At 35.8% G+C, this 15915-nt stretch overlaps 1 protein-coding gene across 1 annotated transcript in view; it reads right to left on the bottom strand.

Moving 5' to 3' along the window:
• The window catches only part of LRPPRC (leucine rich pentatricopeptide repeat containing), a gene marked incomplete at its 5' end in the record, with an annotated part of 85336 nt that overhangs the window by 19057 nt on the left and 50364 nt on the right, over positions 1-15915 (bottom strand). Inside the window, 4 exons of the mRNA XM_057367681.1 lie at positions 2686-2767; positions 2876-3018; positions 5382-5472; positions 5719-5787. Of these exons, the coding sequence (XP_057223664.1) occupies positions 2686-2767; positions 2876-3018; positions 5382-5472; positions 5719-5787 (385 nt within the window). The remainder of the gene's footprint in view (positions 1-2685; positions 2768-2875; positions 3019-5381; positions 5473-5718; positions 5788-15915) is intronic.

Genomic DNA, 15915 nt, shown 5'->3' with positions numbered 1-15915 from the left:
ATGTATACAAGTAGAGTTTGACATGAGATTCTAATATTACAATAGTGAGTGCACTGTCAGCCAAAAGACCAATGAAACAACAGGATCACATAGAAAATGTCTTTAAATCCTCTACCACTTTTACTTAGAGGTCTGAAGTTAGTTTGCCCTGCAGTAATGTGCTGAGCTCTCTTGCCTGCTCTGATGCTGATCACCAGTGTTCATAGTGTTCAAGTTTAAACTCAGTGGGAAGACATTTTTCATTCCACTGTTCTGAAATCTAAGGTATCAGTAGAATAGCAACCACATTCAACAAGAACCTCTGACTGGTATGATCTGCTACAAATGCACTTAATGATTTACAAAAATGTAGCTGACTGGTGATGGGTTTGGTCTTTTTGCTCGTAAATGCCTGTTTACATTCTACTTTTTTTTAAAGACAAAAACTCCTTATGTTTGGAGACTCCTACAAAAGCTCTGCTATCTTCAGACTGAACTAGGATTCCACATCATGTTTAAATTTTGCTTTCCATCAGTTTGGTACAGAAATGGACCTTGCCACCAGTGGTCAAGGTTATATATGTCACCATCAATTGTTACCATCATATGTTACCATCAATTATCACAGTCCATAAAATACAAGATCGCCTTATACAAGGAAATATAGTTAATTTTCAATCTCTTTTTCCTGTAATGACTAGTTCGATGAAAAATTTAAAATCTTTGTATCAGTTTTGTGATATACGTGAGTCCTAACCTCATAATGACAATCCTATTCAGATTACTTTCTTAACTTCATTTTGGATCTRTGCAAGTAGCATGAAATATACCGAGATCAATCTTGAATTGAAACATATGCCTGATCAGGTATTATCAGCTTATTACTTCTTCAGATGGCATCTAAAACTATTAAAATACATTAGCATTCAAAAGAGAAATTTCTTGGTTTCAAAGTCAGCTATTTCAAGTAGAAAGATGTGTTAAAAAAGTGACAACTTGCCAAGTAAGTCTCAGTTCTCAAGACAGTCAAATCTGTTTCAGCAATTGTGACTGCTTGGGATATGTGTTACATGATCCCCTAGAGTCGAGTTCTCACACTGAGGAATCAAGACAAAAATGAAAATATGACTTTGCATAAATCAAGCACTTTGGAAAATAGATTATCAAAACATGTGTCAGAGTTGGTAAGTTCATTGAATAGTTACRTAACTAGATTGAGGTAATCTTTTTCCCATCAAAAAGCTGCCCTATTACATTCACACCAACATTACATGACACTGTTAAAATTTTAAAAAGCAACAACTTTGTGCTTTCGGGGGTTTTTCAAAAGCCAAGAAGATAGCTTCCCAAGAATACAGGAACTGTTTTCCAAGTCTTTTTTTCCCCTTTAATCCCAATAGCTCTAGACCACTTTCTCTCAAATACTGCACCTTTAAATAAAAGAATATGAGGGAGTGATTTACTAAGTGCAATATCTGAATAATCACAAAAGTTATGTTTTATATTTTTGTTTTAAACTAATCTCCCTGCAAAGTCTAAGGCATATTTAGTTTCTTCCTGCTCCCCACTTCATCATGTACGATACCAAAGGCATAGGACACTTTTTTAGTGAAAATGGCATGAAGTGCATTCCCTTGATTTTGTCAATTTCTGCATTTCTCATCAAAATGCATCTCTCTCAAGAGACCAGCATGCAGAACTTCCTGAAAACAYGTCTGCCATAATGTACACAATTCTTAATTTCATATAAAACATATTACACTCCCTTATGCAGAATGTCCAGACTCAACTTTAGACTCTTAATCTAAATAAACTGAATATTTAGACTGAATAACTCTAGACATAATTTCATTAACAATGTAGGTTAAATATGTGAATGACTGATACATTCTTCTTTTAAAAACTCAGAGCTTAAAAATCTGTGTCCAACTTGTAAAATATACTGATTACACTTYGAGAAGAAAATTACTAGGTGTCTTGCATTTATAAATCTTCCTCATTCAGCAAAATTATTTTTTAAACCTATTGAATTCTATTTTCTATACAGCTTTCAAGTGAGGCACCTAGTTATTTATCATAGCATAAATAAAAAAAATATTTCTAGAATATTGGAATGCTCTGCACCTTGGCAAATACTAAAAACAAACTAATTTGGACCAAGGCTCTTCTCAGTGASGCTGAGCAACAGGACAAGTGGCAATGGGCAGAAACTGCTGCCCGGAAGTTCCACCTGAGCATGAGGAAGAGTTTCTTTACTGTGCAGGTGACCGAGCACTGGAACAGATTGTAAGAGAGRTTGTGGAGTCTCATCACTGGAGATATTTAAGGATCCTGTTCCACGTGCTCGGGGATGAGCCTGCTTGAGCAAAGAGGCTGGACCAGATCACTCACTGTGGTCCCTTCCAACCTGATCCACTCTAGGATTCTGCATTTTGTAAGATCCAGGAAATCTATTTCTTACTCTGTCACCATGCTTTGGAATGTGATGGATAGGAATGGATTTCCAGTGATTAAACACAGACTAAATCAAAGGAACTGAACTGAAATACACTCCACTCTTCCACATATAGAGGCCAACATCCATGCATAAACTAATTCTGCTTTTAGCAGAGACTGGATAGGTTGCCCAGAAGAGCTCTGCAGTTAACTGAAACCTTAAAATTAATATGGAAGGGGGGAAAAAACCTACAGTGGATTTCACTTTACCTTCTGCTTTATTGTTCCTGCAAAGCATCCGTATTTGCCTTTCATCCCCAGAAGGAGAACTTCTGCTAACTTCACTCCTAACCTTTAAAAGAAACAAATATTTAAGTTACTGTAATGCTATGTGTTGTTTTTTAGTAAGAAGAAATTTATTCATAAATGCTTTTAGCTAGGAAAGTTAAACTCCACTTACCTTAGGTACTTCAAATGGAACAACCTGATCATTTTTCTGAAATATATCAGCAAGTAAAATTAGTGTTTTCTCACGAGGAACAATATTTTCTTCTTGAATTTTAGTCCAAATAGCTTCAGCTTTTCCCCAGTCCTTGTTGTTGTCTGAAACAAGATTAAAAGATAAAAGCACATTTAGAATCTACATCCATATCTGAAGTGGTTCARAATGGTGTCTTTGGAAAATAATTCATCAGTTAATCATATACTTCTGTTACATATGATCATCAATTTGAAAAGTAGTAAACTATTTTAATACATAGAGGATGCCAGAAAAAAGCCTAAGGACTACATGAATTTTCAGATAAATGAGAAATCAGCTCARTGTACTGCAGAAGAGATCATCCCAGCTCATCAGTTCTATCATTCTTGMTTGTTACCTGAAATTTATATATGCATCACTGTACATAACAGCAAGTAAAGAGAAAGCTGGACTTCATGAAGGAAAACAGTTAATTACCATTTAATTGCCTATACCACGTGGTCTCCTGTAGCCTTTACATTTTCTAGCTTTGCAGTCACCAGTTGTGAAGCTTTTATGACTCTCAGGCACTGTTGGTAAAAATGACCTCTCTAAAGCAGAAACATCCTTCTCAGTAAACTGCCTTGGCATTTAATTCAAATAAGATTTAGTTCTGCTACTGAACACTCAATCCCATAAATTCTTTGCTGACTCTTCAAGAGTCAGTCTCYCCTCACAAGTGCACAGAAAAGGACGAAAGGTGATGTTTGAAAGCTGCAGCAAWAGAGTATCTGAGAATGATCAAATCCTGGAACAGGCTGCTCAGAGAGRCTCTTTGATCTCCACTGTTGGAGRCACCCAAATCTTTACTAAACAAGACCATGATGTGATCTGACTTTTGGAGCTATCCTAAGTCAGCTATCCTATCCTTTGGAGCTCCAGGAAACAGGTAGGCCTAAACCTCTGAGGTTTTATCCAGCATAAATTACTGTGATTCTAAAATCCCAAACGCCTTTTTTCAGCGTTTTTGATTACTGCTTGAAGTAGATTGTAGGTCCTTTTTTTTATATGCCTAAAACAGATCTGAAGGTATAGCTTTGGAACACAATGATAGTCCTACTGTACTTGTGTATGGGGCAGCTTTGATAGGTAATCTAAAATGGTTGAAAGCAGGATTATGCATGGCTTTTGTCTTTCATGGTGACAGAAACACACAAATATTTTCCACTTCTTTGAACAGATGGAATTGGTTCTGTCTTCTGAAAGAAGACTGAAGATTTTGCATGACAGAATTTGACGAATTGTATCTTCTTAGATTCTCTATCTAGCAGGCACACTGTCAGACTTAGTCACTGCCAGAGGTGAACAGGATGAGTGAAGAAATAGGAAGGTTCTCTCCCTGTCGAGACAAGATTGATTTTCAGGCCTACTTGATTTTTGATGGTGAACCAGTATGCGTAAAGCCAGAATTAGGTAACGCTACAGTCTTCTTTGAAGCTTTCCAAGGCTTCAAGAAATGAAAAGCAGCAAAGTTCTCACGGGGTCTCTAGCCACTTTTTTTTGTGCAAGTACTCATGTTGTCTCCTGTTGTAGCTAAATGCAGTGGGGAAGAGGCCTGTATCAGTAGTTCTAGCCAACCAAAAATATACATGGAGAGCAGCCTAAAATTACTTCAAGCTCAAAAGAAAGTTTTCCTATCACCAGATGTGGCAAACTGCTGTAATGGCTCAAAAATATAAATATATAAGTACATATATTTCCAAGTACATAGAAACTGCTGTGTCCCAATTTACTATTCAGTGTTCCATATCCAATCTTAACACAATATTTTCTTTCTATACTTTAAAATAAATTTCCAAAATGTTAATGCTGTATAATACAGTATGATACACTGAATAACAAAACCAACACAGACTGAAAACACAGAAAAGAGGAATGAAAACCACTTTAGATACATCCTATCCCCAAATCTGTAGCACAGAAATGAACTTTCAGTTTTCAAAACTGTTTAATCTATGAATGATGCGAAAGTTAGGTTGTGGCTGTTGGAGAACTGATAAATTTTAAGAAATATATGCACCTTTCAGAACCAATTACAGGAGACCCCMGATTTTTATCCATTATGAAGATAACACATGAGCAGGTTTTCTTCTTTAAGCATATTGAAATCCAAAACAGAGTTAACTTTAAAATTACAACGCCAGACAATAGCATGGATTGGAAGACTTGCACTATATAAGTCTATACTACATATTACATTACATACATGAATTCATACATATATGTGTATACATATATGTGTATACATATATGTGTATGTATGTAATACTAAGTGTTCAGGTCTGCAGAAGAAAAAAAACCAAAACCCTCCCCTGAAAGACACTTCAGAAATGATACCCAGATTAATTGTGTATCAAGATGTAACTCCTCTCCAGGGGTATGTCCCATTTCCAACCACAAAGGAAAAGCAATTACAAACATGAAGAAAGATCTCAAGCTCACTTACCACACAGCTCAAGCAGGTGATAGTACATCGCATCTCTATCACATTCAAATAGATTTTGAGTTAATTCTACCAACTGTTCCAAAGTTTCCATCTTGAAAAAGAAGGAAGAATATAGTTATACCTCAGCCGAAAAATTATTTTTCTATATATGCCTACATACATGCTGTGCATTCAGCTAAAATAATATTTCTGTTTAAGTATACTCCAGCATTAAGTTCACCTCATCAGCCTGTCACATGTCCTTTCACAAACATAAAAATCAAGTGAGAAAATCATTCAAAACAATTCTCCTTGGAATAAAATGACAGTTCCACAGAACACAACATGAGTCACACACCTGATTATTAAATATACACTTTTTGGCAAACCACTGCAATCTTCCAGAGTGGGCTCTCAAGCCAGGAGTCTGTAAAATATTTCCACAAGAAGAAACACATTACTTCACACAGAACATTCTAAGGAAAAATAAACACAAATACATATATTCATAACAGAAGTTCATCACTTTTGTTTGTTTTTTGAAATCTAAATGAAACTACAAACTCACAAATAGTCATGTTAGGTTGCATCTATGAGACAAAAATTGCAGTCATCTTATTCAAGATGTTCTCCTTTTTGATTGAACATTGCTAAGGCAGTTGATTTACAATACACTTCAGAAGAACTGAAATGTTAAATAACTTCTGTCACCACATTAATAGGGTATTACTGCTGTTACCTATAGAAATCCTTTGTATTAGTCATGGTAAAGAACTACACCAAATGTTTCCAAACTGTATTCACAATRAAATATTTGTATTCAACACCACTGCAACTTAGCAAACAGAAAACCATGCTTCTCAATGGCACCATCAGCACTTGGTGATGCCAATACACTGTACAAATGCCAGATAKAGTAACTGTAAGGCAATTCCTAGCCCAGACCAGAAGGCTCAAGATTGACTCTCAAGGCTAAGACACTTAAGGCTTACCCTTAAGTATGTGTACACAGAGGAACTGATGTGTAATTGTCAACTTGCCACMGTTCTTTCTGTTGCTTTCCCAGGCTGTGAGACTTTGCTTATTGATTCCTTTGTTGTTTCAAGCAGACTACAGCTACATTATACACATGCTCAAAGGAAAGGTTTCAATCCTTGAAACACTATCTGGTGTAGACAACCACACTGTGCCTTCCCATTGCCGTATGCCATAATTAGAACAGCAGTTCCTTCACTTAAACAAATTCTTAAATAAAGATAGGAAAAGTAAAAAAATTTAAAGAGACATGTCACATGTTCTCCTGCTCCTGTCCAACATAYCTAAAAAGGTTACAGCAAAACGTGTGCAAAGCATCCATCATTTTTACCTCTTGGCCTTCCCTCCCACAGCTACTTGGATTTACTTGCTTTATACTGTCTTGTTTTAGCACAAATATCATTTACACAGTGGACTCTGCTTCTTATTTCAGGYGTCCAGATTCACATTAATATAGCTCACAGTAATTCCAAGGAAATGTCTGTTCATCCCTACAGAGAACCATGTGTTTTGACTCTTGAAGGCTTTTAGCTTTTAATATTGTAAGAAATYTCCACTGTTTAAATGTGAAGTATAACTTCAAAAATGTGAATGCCAGCTTGCATAAAAGAGGCAGTTTGAACAAAATGCTGTGAGAAATATCAAGTTTCAGCTGCAAAACAGTGGAAACACTATTGGAAATGTGAATTAGCTTCTCTCTTTTAAACACAGATGATWTCCTTTTCCCATATTCTCCAAGTGCAGAATTATTACCCTTATGCCTTTCTGAAAGAATTCAGCACATACCAGAATGCCAGCATGCAAAATTTCAGTGAACACTCTTAAAATTTGCTAAATATATAGGGAACAGTGTTCTGCAGAGAAAATGCTAGGCCAAATAATCCTACCAACCACCCAAACCATTCCATGAAGTCAATGTAAGGTTTTACAAAAAACAGGATGTTAACCTCACAGTTCCTCAATGAGGAACATCTCTACGTGTTTAGCTGTACTGTTAAAACAGCCTCAGCCCAGGAGGTTACAGAAATATAGTGGCTTCCCATATATWCAAAGTGGTACCAAGAAACACAGCTTTCCAGGTACATGCTGTTTTTCCCCAATTAGTTGTTTGTGTTTCCCCCTCCCCACACACAATTACTTAAATTTATAGATACCTGTTCAGTGCTTTTTGAAGAGCTACCAAGCAATTTCACATAAAATATGCTGAAAACTAAGTCAAGAATTAACATCTTACACAAGAGGCTCTTGATACACAGCAGGCTCTTGAAAATGAAAAGGAAAAAAGTATGTTGCTTGCATTTGTAGCTAATCCTCTTTAGGACATGGTGAAATTCAAATGCTGAATTCACTTACAACTTCCAATATCACTGCTGATCCGAATGTCAATGAACTCAACAGCTCGAAAGCTACAAACTTTTTATAGTAAATCCTTTCCTGTTCAGAAATGATTGATGTGTCTGTCACTACAAGGACAGCTGAGTTATACAACAGATATCCTTGTGTTTCATTTTGAAATTGAGAAGTGTTTTCACATACTGCAGGTCTCAATCATCAAAAGAACATCTAGGTCAGATTAACTAAATCTCCAGGGCTTGCCTGATAGTCCATATTTGTAGCTTATCCCTTACAATCTTAGGGAATTTTAAACATTGCATTTAGTAACAAGCAGTGTTTCTACAATATCACAGACTAACATTAAGAAAAAAAAATGCAAGGAATAAAGAAAAAAATTTCTAAAACCTTGTTACTCTAATTACTCTTTGAAATTCCCATTTACAATTTTGATCTTGCTTGTTTCAATGGTCAAAAAAAAAACAAAATCCCAAAAAAAAACCCCCACAAAAAACCAAACCAAAACAAACAAAAAAAAAAACCAAACAAAAAAAAACCCAAAACAAAAACAACAACAAAAAAACCCTATATTGAGTCTTAGTGGTTTCTTTGTTTCGTTTTTTTTTTTGCTTTTGAGTCTCAAGCAATTCCTCTAGCATATAAAGATGGATTTCTGGCTTTTACAATCTTTTGAAGTATAAAACAGTTGCACTGTACCAAATCAAACCTTGTTATTCTCTCCCTAACAGTGATTATAAGAGAATATAAAATGTCAGAAAACACAGCAATACTCTCCCTTTAGCCCTCTTCCTCTCTCCAGCTACCTGAGGTTCAGTGGATCACACCGATTCTAGTAAGTAATTTCCACAAGCTTTTCTTTTTTTTTTTAGGTTGCCCTGAAACCCCATAAGATTTATCATTCGTAAGATCTTTTGGCAATGGGTTGCCTCTATCACCTTGTGCAGAAAACAACCAAAATACTACCACTTTTTGATTTTTTCAACCTAACTTCTACTAGTTTCATTTCAAACCATTGGATTTTGTCTTCGAAGATGATGTACAATTGATTTTTCATTATCTTCTCAATTKCATACTAATTTAATTAGTATATAAAATAATACCCTGTTTATTCTCTAGGCTAKCAGAATTCAGCTACTTTATCATATCTCCTATAGAAATCAGTCCATACTTGCGATCAAAAGTTATACATGGTGTGATTCTTGGGGTGTCCTGCACAGGGCCAKGAACTGGACTCAAGTTATCCTGATGGGTCCCTTCCAACACAGCTTATTCTATGACTCTATGACAATTACACTCTTACTACACTTAACACCTACATCAATTCACTCACTGATTCTACACCTTCACACACAGAAAGGAACACTAAACAGAAAGGAAAAAAATACRTTTCATCTTTGGAAGAACTCTAGTCAAGCAGCACTCAAAAATCATGTAAATGCAACAGTCCTACCACACTGAAAGCATCTGATTTGTTCTCCTCCTTCTGAGAACCAGTCACTTCAGACAGATGATTGAAGGGGTCCAATCAGTAGATTTTCTGTACTAACATTTTTATTTGACCTAATTTCTACCTATTACAGCTGTAAGAAAACAGACTGTCTGGGAAAAATACTGACCTGTCAGAGAGGAATCTATTAGATGTTTTTTCCAGATTTTTAAATATTAGCAGAAATATTCGAATTCTGTTTACATTAATATTCTGTAACTGCTACAGCCAATAGCGCCATATCAGCTTTTCCCTTTCAAAGAAGCTTTTCTAAAAAAGTTCAATAATTTACAGAAGACACATGAAAATATTTATTTACTTCTCTCCACCTGCCTAAACCAAAYATCTTCTCTTTTAACACAAAACTTACTTACAGAGAAAAACCATGAAAGATAACACATAGATCAGAAGCCCTGTGTCCTGTTCAAAAAGATGACTTTCAGCAAACTAAGTTGAGAACTGTCTGAAAACAGAGCCACTTTTGCTGGCTTCGGTTGCATAATTGTTCCAAAACCAGCAGTGGCATTTTTCATTTGGCATATATGTGACATGAGATGGAGAGTTTCTGTTTTAACCTTCTAACACTTTCACAAATGACCACTGTGCCCTGTTTGGCAAAATAATTCTCAAATGTACCAGTCAATTTACTGTAGCCTTTTGTGATATAACTTCACTGTGAWTACCACATCAGTTCTAAATATTCAAGTTTAACCCTGACTGCCTTAGGTGGTTTATGTTTTCTTCCAAATGTCTGTATTTTCTTTGCAAAKTTCAGTCTTTTCTTAGGGAAACAGTTCTACTATAATCACCAATTCAAGCATATTGGAAAGAAACAGCCAAATTTTATAAATGCCATCCATGTTGCACTTCCTGATGGTATTCTTTGGAAGGGTGGATCCATTMATTCCTCTCTTTGCAGCTGAAAAAGTCAGTAATAGCAAGAGACAGCTAATGCTGCTAAAGGAAGAAGAACATTTCATGAAGTGTTACATCAGCAGCAATAACAGACTTATGCTACCAGTACCAGAACCAGTTACTGAGATTTAGATGCCAAAGCAATGTCTTGAAGGAAAATGCATTACTTCTCCAAGCAGACAGCCTCGAGCAGACAGCTATAAGAACTGATGTATGTCATTCCTAACAGCTCTCCCTAACATAAGCATCAGGAAAACAGAACACTTGATGGGAAGGTCTTAATCCAAAGACCGATTTTTCCCYGATTGCACAAAAATGTCTATTAAAATCTCACAAATTCCATACAGCTTTAATGAAGCCTGGGTCATTTTTGCTTGGCAGATTATTTCAACCAAGTTGTTTACAATATAAACACTTGTTTTTATATGTTTTGCTTGAATCTTCCCCTAGATTAAAACTCTTGGCAGAGGTCCTCACTTCTACAAGCAGTAGGCGCACTTCTTAATCAAAAAGTTAAATAAACATACAGATACAAAATTTCTGTACCTTATGTGGCCATCTCAGTTGTTACATGAGATAGTTAAAATTATCTTACACTTCTATTATGGTTTTTTTCTTGCTAAACACTCCCTCACTTTGATATAACAATGCACTAGTTTTTAAAAAAATACCGATTAACACATATTAAGACTATTTTTTAAAAAGAATTTTATATTTTGAGTTCATATGTATGAAAGTACACCACTCTGCTGTATTTCTCCCACTATAGTCTTTATAMCATAGTCTAAGGGAAGTATCATTGYCAAATATATGGAAAAAAGAAAACTATTTTGATTATTGGCTCTGAACTTCTATGCAATAGTCCAGAAGCTCACRAAAGATCCAGCTTTAGAGACTGAGGGATCTAAATAATCTGTGCATCAAAAAGCATCTTTGATGCTGCAGTCATATCAACTGTCTAATAAAACACATTAGTGTTCCAGCTCAGCTTTTTTTAAAGTCATTGTACTACCAGGATGATATTWCAGCTACGGCTGTTTATGGCTGGCAATGGAAGTAATGCTTTTCCTACAAGTTCATTTTCTTCTTTGAAAGGAGGTTAGTTTGCACTGATTAAAAATATTATTTCTTTGGTGATGGCACAGAAGGATATGTTCGTTCACTTTACTCTTTCTCAACAAAAGACAACCTTGCAAACTCTCTAAATAATGAGTAATTATTTTTCTTCTTTATAAGCAATTTTGCCCAGAGATAAATATGACCAAACAAACTTCAACCCACATGAAACTGATTTCTTTAACAAGAAACGCATCTGCAATATCTGGGGTCTTGTTCAAATTTTTGGACAATGGATAACTGTAATCTTGAATACAATTACATCTGTATCTTCAATATGTCTACTTTTCACGTTTGATAACAAGGACAAGTACTCTAATGCAGTACTGGAATAATGAAACATGAGTTGCTCCACTGCAAGTCATGCCTTCAATGCCTACTCAATTGTAGTGTATTCCATATTTTCTTTGCAGTAATAGATAATTAATGAATGACAAAGTGATACACATCTATACATCTATCCTCACTAACTCTTCTCCTGGGACTGATTAGAATTCAAGTTCATGCTTCTCCTTTTTGCCAATCCTACAATCACCCGAGGTAGCAAAGCTTACAGTCTCCAGGGAAAAATGTGACTCAAAACAGAGGAAAAACTTGCTCTTGGCCTTGCAATGTGGTTTTACAGTATATGATGAATGAAAAAAAAAAGCATTATAAACCTCTTCCTTCTAACACAAAGTCCCTTGAGCTAAGAAAAGATGCACAGCTCTTGCCATAATCCCACATTCTGAACACATTACCCTTTTCCTTTCTGGAAGGAATTTTTTCAGTAGTCATCTCACCAAATTTACTTATTTGAAACATATCCCTTCTCTTTAAGAAAGGAATACTTAAGAGCTTCTAAAGAACRTGCACTGAACTAGTAAGCAGCCCTTTTTAAATTAACCCATATACACTCATGCATGGAAACAAAATCCAAGCTGACTAATAACTAACTGTATCAGAGTCCAGCTTCAGAAGAAGTAATGATTTTATTGGACTAAAAGGACTCAATAATAATTTTTCAAAATTATCTTTTCTTGTAATTACAGGGCTTGCATGTTTAAAAGCTCCCCAGCCTTTCTCCTCCCTCTCAGTTGTATCCAGTTACTCTAATAAAAGCTATTACACCCCCTATAAATTATTCCTAAATCTCAGACCACCATTATCTAATACAATTTTGTTCACAAACATTTAGATTTTGTTTTAATGACCTCCACTCTTTTCTCAACAGGACCAAAAATAAGTCTTTGTAAATAAATTCAGTATATCCATCACTAAATTACACATAACCCCCACCCGTGCCCCCCCAATCCTGCTGTCACAAATCAAGAAAGCATCTTCTCCTGGTAGTTTATCTCCAGCATAAAATCAGCAAGACTCAATTTTATGATGCAGACTCTTTAAAAAAGCAATCTGGATGAAAGAAGGTTGTAATCTCTCAATATCATGTAGAAATATTCTCATTGTTTTTATGGTAGATTAAATCCAATGGCAACTGGTATCTTGAGGTCTGCTGACAGTGGATGTCATAATTCTTTGTTTAAATCTATTTACCTTCTAAATTAACCTGACATCTGTTGATAGATATATTCCTGTACACTAAATTCACCCAAATCGGTTCTTTTGYCAGGTCTCAGACTTCAGCGTCAAATGCCTTTTCTTGCATTTATTTACAATGGAACACATTTCATTAAAATATTCCACAACCATTTGTTCCTCAGTTCTGCACTGTCTTGAGATATGGRGATATGGTAAGATAAATTTCATTATTAAATATAAATGACATATTTAGTATGAGAGTAGATGAAGATAGTATCACACCTGATTAAAATCTGGTTAAAAGAATTCTGAAGCAATGCACTATCCATTCCCATTTTTAAGGAATGTTCCTCTGGAGCAAACAAACTATACAGGCTGAACTTCTACTGGAAAATTTTGCCATACAGTTCTGAGATCCTTCCCTGTATTCCAATACTCTTTGCCTTCATTTCCAGTAAAACCAAAAACAGAGCAGAAATGAGAGCTTTTAGAATGAATAAATTAACAGCTGTTATTTTAACAGCTGATGTGATTTGATCTAGAAAAATTTCAAGAAGTATCTGTCAAACTACAAAAAGACAGTGGAACACTGCTAACAACCCCTTGTTCCCATCAGAGTTTATGAACTCCCAACTCCAAATGAAATCGACCTGATCCCTTTCTGAATGTGGTGCTTGTTTTAAGTATTTTGCTGTACAACTAAACTTCATTTAAGGTGCAATGACTGTATTGATACAGTGCAGAAATGGATTTGACATCAGTTTAAATCCTTRCCAACTCAGTCATATGAAGTGACCATTTCTACTCCATGAAAACATAGCTCAAACTTTTACKAGACACAATTATAGATGGGCTTTGCTCAAGCCTCTGTTGCAGGACTGTTACAGTACTGARTAAGATACAAATCCTTTAACTCTACCAGAAAAAGTCAAGAGTGCACATGGGCTTCACTACACACAGATTCAGTGAGTATTCTAATAGCTGCACTGAGCATCAGTAAATGAAGGAAAAGGGTGAGTCTAGAAATATTCAATCATCATGAATGTAAAACAGCTGCAAGTTATGAGATCTTGGTGCAAAATTCAGAGATGACCAAAAAGTAGTGAAATCTATAAACCATGCAGCCTGAAAACAAAGAGTAACAGGTGAAACAGGGAATAAATAAATTCCKCCAAGGAGGTGTAGCATTCTTTTTTTCACTCCTGCTCTCCTGGATGACCTTCACATTAGCACATCCTTAAGCATCAGCTWAATAAGGTGGCAACCAACAACTGAGTAAACAAAAGGCACTTTCAACTCTCCAGGACTGGCAACAGGTAAGAAGCTGGGGATCAGAAAGATTTGAGGGACTTGGCTTTAAATAAATTCTTTTACCATGTATCTATCAGACTTAGAAGAATATAAGGGCAAACAAGTCTGGATTCTCTCATCTACTACCTGAAGCAACGCTTAATTATGCAAGACCTCTCTCCAGGMGGAAATATGATGAAATATTTTTGAAATAAGAAAACATTTTAGAAGACAGGTAAGGAAAAGATTTTTCTAGAAGGTACCTCTTCCCKAATCCGATTTATTGAAAATTCACATCCCTTTCTTTTCGCCTACATTAGTTTTAATGTAGTTTAGTATAGTTAGAGGCAAAACATATTGACCTAATTTTCTTCCTTTTTTCTTTATGAAAAACAAAATTCAAAAGGCAATTAAGCTGCCTTTCCAAGTAAGGAAAAGAATCCTAAGTAGCCAGAGCTAGATTTGATGACATAAAAGTCATGCTGTGCCAATCCACGGGAAAGCAAGCTAGTACATGACCTTGTAGTAAGAGGCAACAAGAGAGATGTGCCAACTTTGTTTTGACATGATCATCTTTGAAGGACTCAAGACAAAAGCTAACTCATCAACTGAGATGCAATTAAGAAGACTAAATCCTGTGTAGATGTACCACAACACCCATTGGTAGAACTTGTTTTCAGCATAAAGCAAAATAGCATCTAGCAGCACAGCTCTGGGGGCTCAGGAATCTCCAGGCACAGTTAAAATAAAATAGACTTATACTTTACAGAGCAGWCAAGGCTAGCTTATTTGAAGCTATTGTCTCTGAGAACAAGACTTTCAAATGCCTAACAAGGCAGTGCAGCAACACTGCAAACTATTGCCTCCTCACACAAACCCCATGATGCCACAGAAACTGCAATTCCCCCCACAGCCTTCTCAATTACAGCTTCTCTTCCAGTTAGCATCGCCTCAGACGAGACTCACACTACCAAACTATCACATGCTTCAATCTAGCTGTTCTAGCATTGGTYGGATGAAATCTTTGCCTCATCTCCTTTCTATTTCCCTTCTGTTGTCTTTCACACTCCCATTCTCTGATTAGTCTTGCTCTTCTTCCAGCAACCAAATGAGGCCCAGAGCTTTCAGCTCTCTCATTATGTACCATAACATGATTTTGCATTTAAATGCATTCACAGCACATTTGTAGCCAGATAATATAACACACACAAGTCTAACCTGATTTTTATAATCTCACTCAAATCTGACCCTTTGTCCTKTCCCAGTATTGTCACCCACTTTCATTTTACCAAAGATTTGAGATTTAAGAGATATTTTTTCACTCCTGTGGCTTTGAGTTCCAAGTTTTTCAAAGTAGCACTTGTCAGTAAGTTTCACATAAGCATCTAGTGTACCTCTGATTTCTAAAAATAACAAGAGCAAGCAGAAGCAGTGGTCTCTAATGACTAAAAATCCCATGTAAGCAACCATATCCTGCTCAATCTTCATTTCCTTATCTCCTAAGTATTTCTTTTTTTCCAGGTTCATTACTATCCTTTTAGATACTCTTTATTAATTCCATAGATGTTTTCAAAACAAACAGTATCACTAAAATTAATTGACCATCATAAGCAGCAATACTTGATTAAAATTCATGCTTAAAGGAACATGTGACAGCATATAAAAGAGAAAGTAGAACCAACTGATCTTCTTCACTGAATATTATTTCACAAGCAAAGAAAATAGAAAAATAATCTGCGATGACCATCAAGAGAAGTAATTTAGTCACAAAACCCACTGGACCAGAGAAAAGAATACACATAACACCTTGTACTCCATCTTCCACATTATACTGACTTA

The sequence above is a fragment of the Malurus melanocephalus genome, unplaced genomic scaffold, assembly GCF_030028575.1.
Source record: "Malurus melanocephalus ecotype Western Australia unplaced genomic scaffold, MMel_1.1 scaffold_82, whole genome shotgun sequence".
In the NCBI taxonomy this organism is placed as follows: domain Eukaryota; kingdom Metazoa; phylum Chordata; class Aves; order Passeriformes; family Maluridae; genus Malurus; species Malurus melanocephalus.
This window is presented reverse-complemented; position numbering and strand designations above follow the sequence as displayed.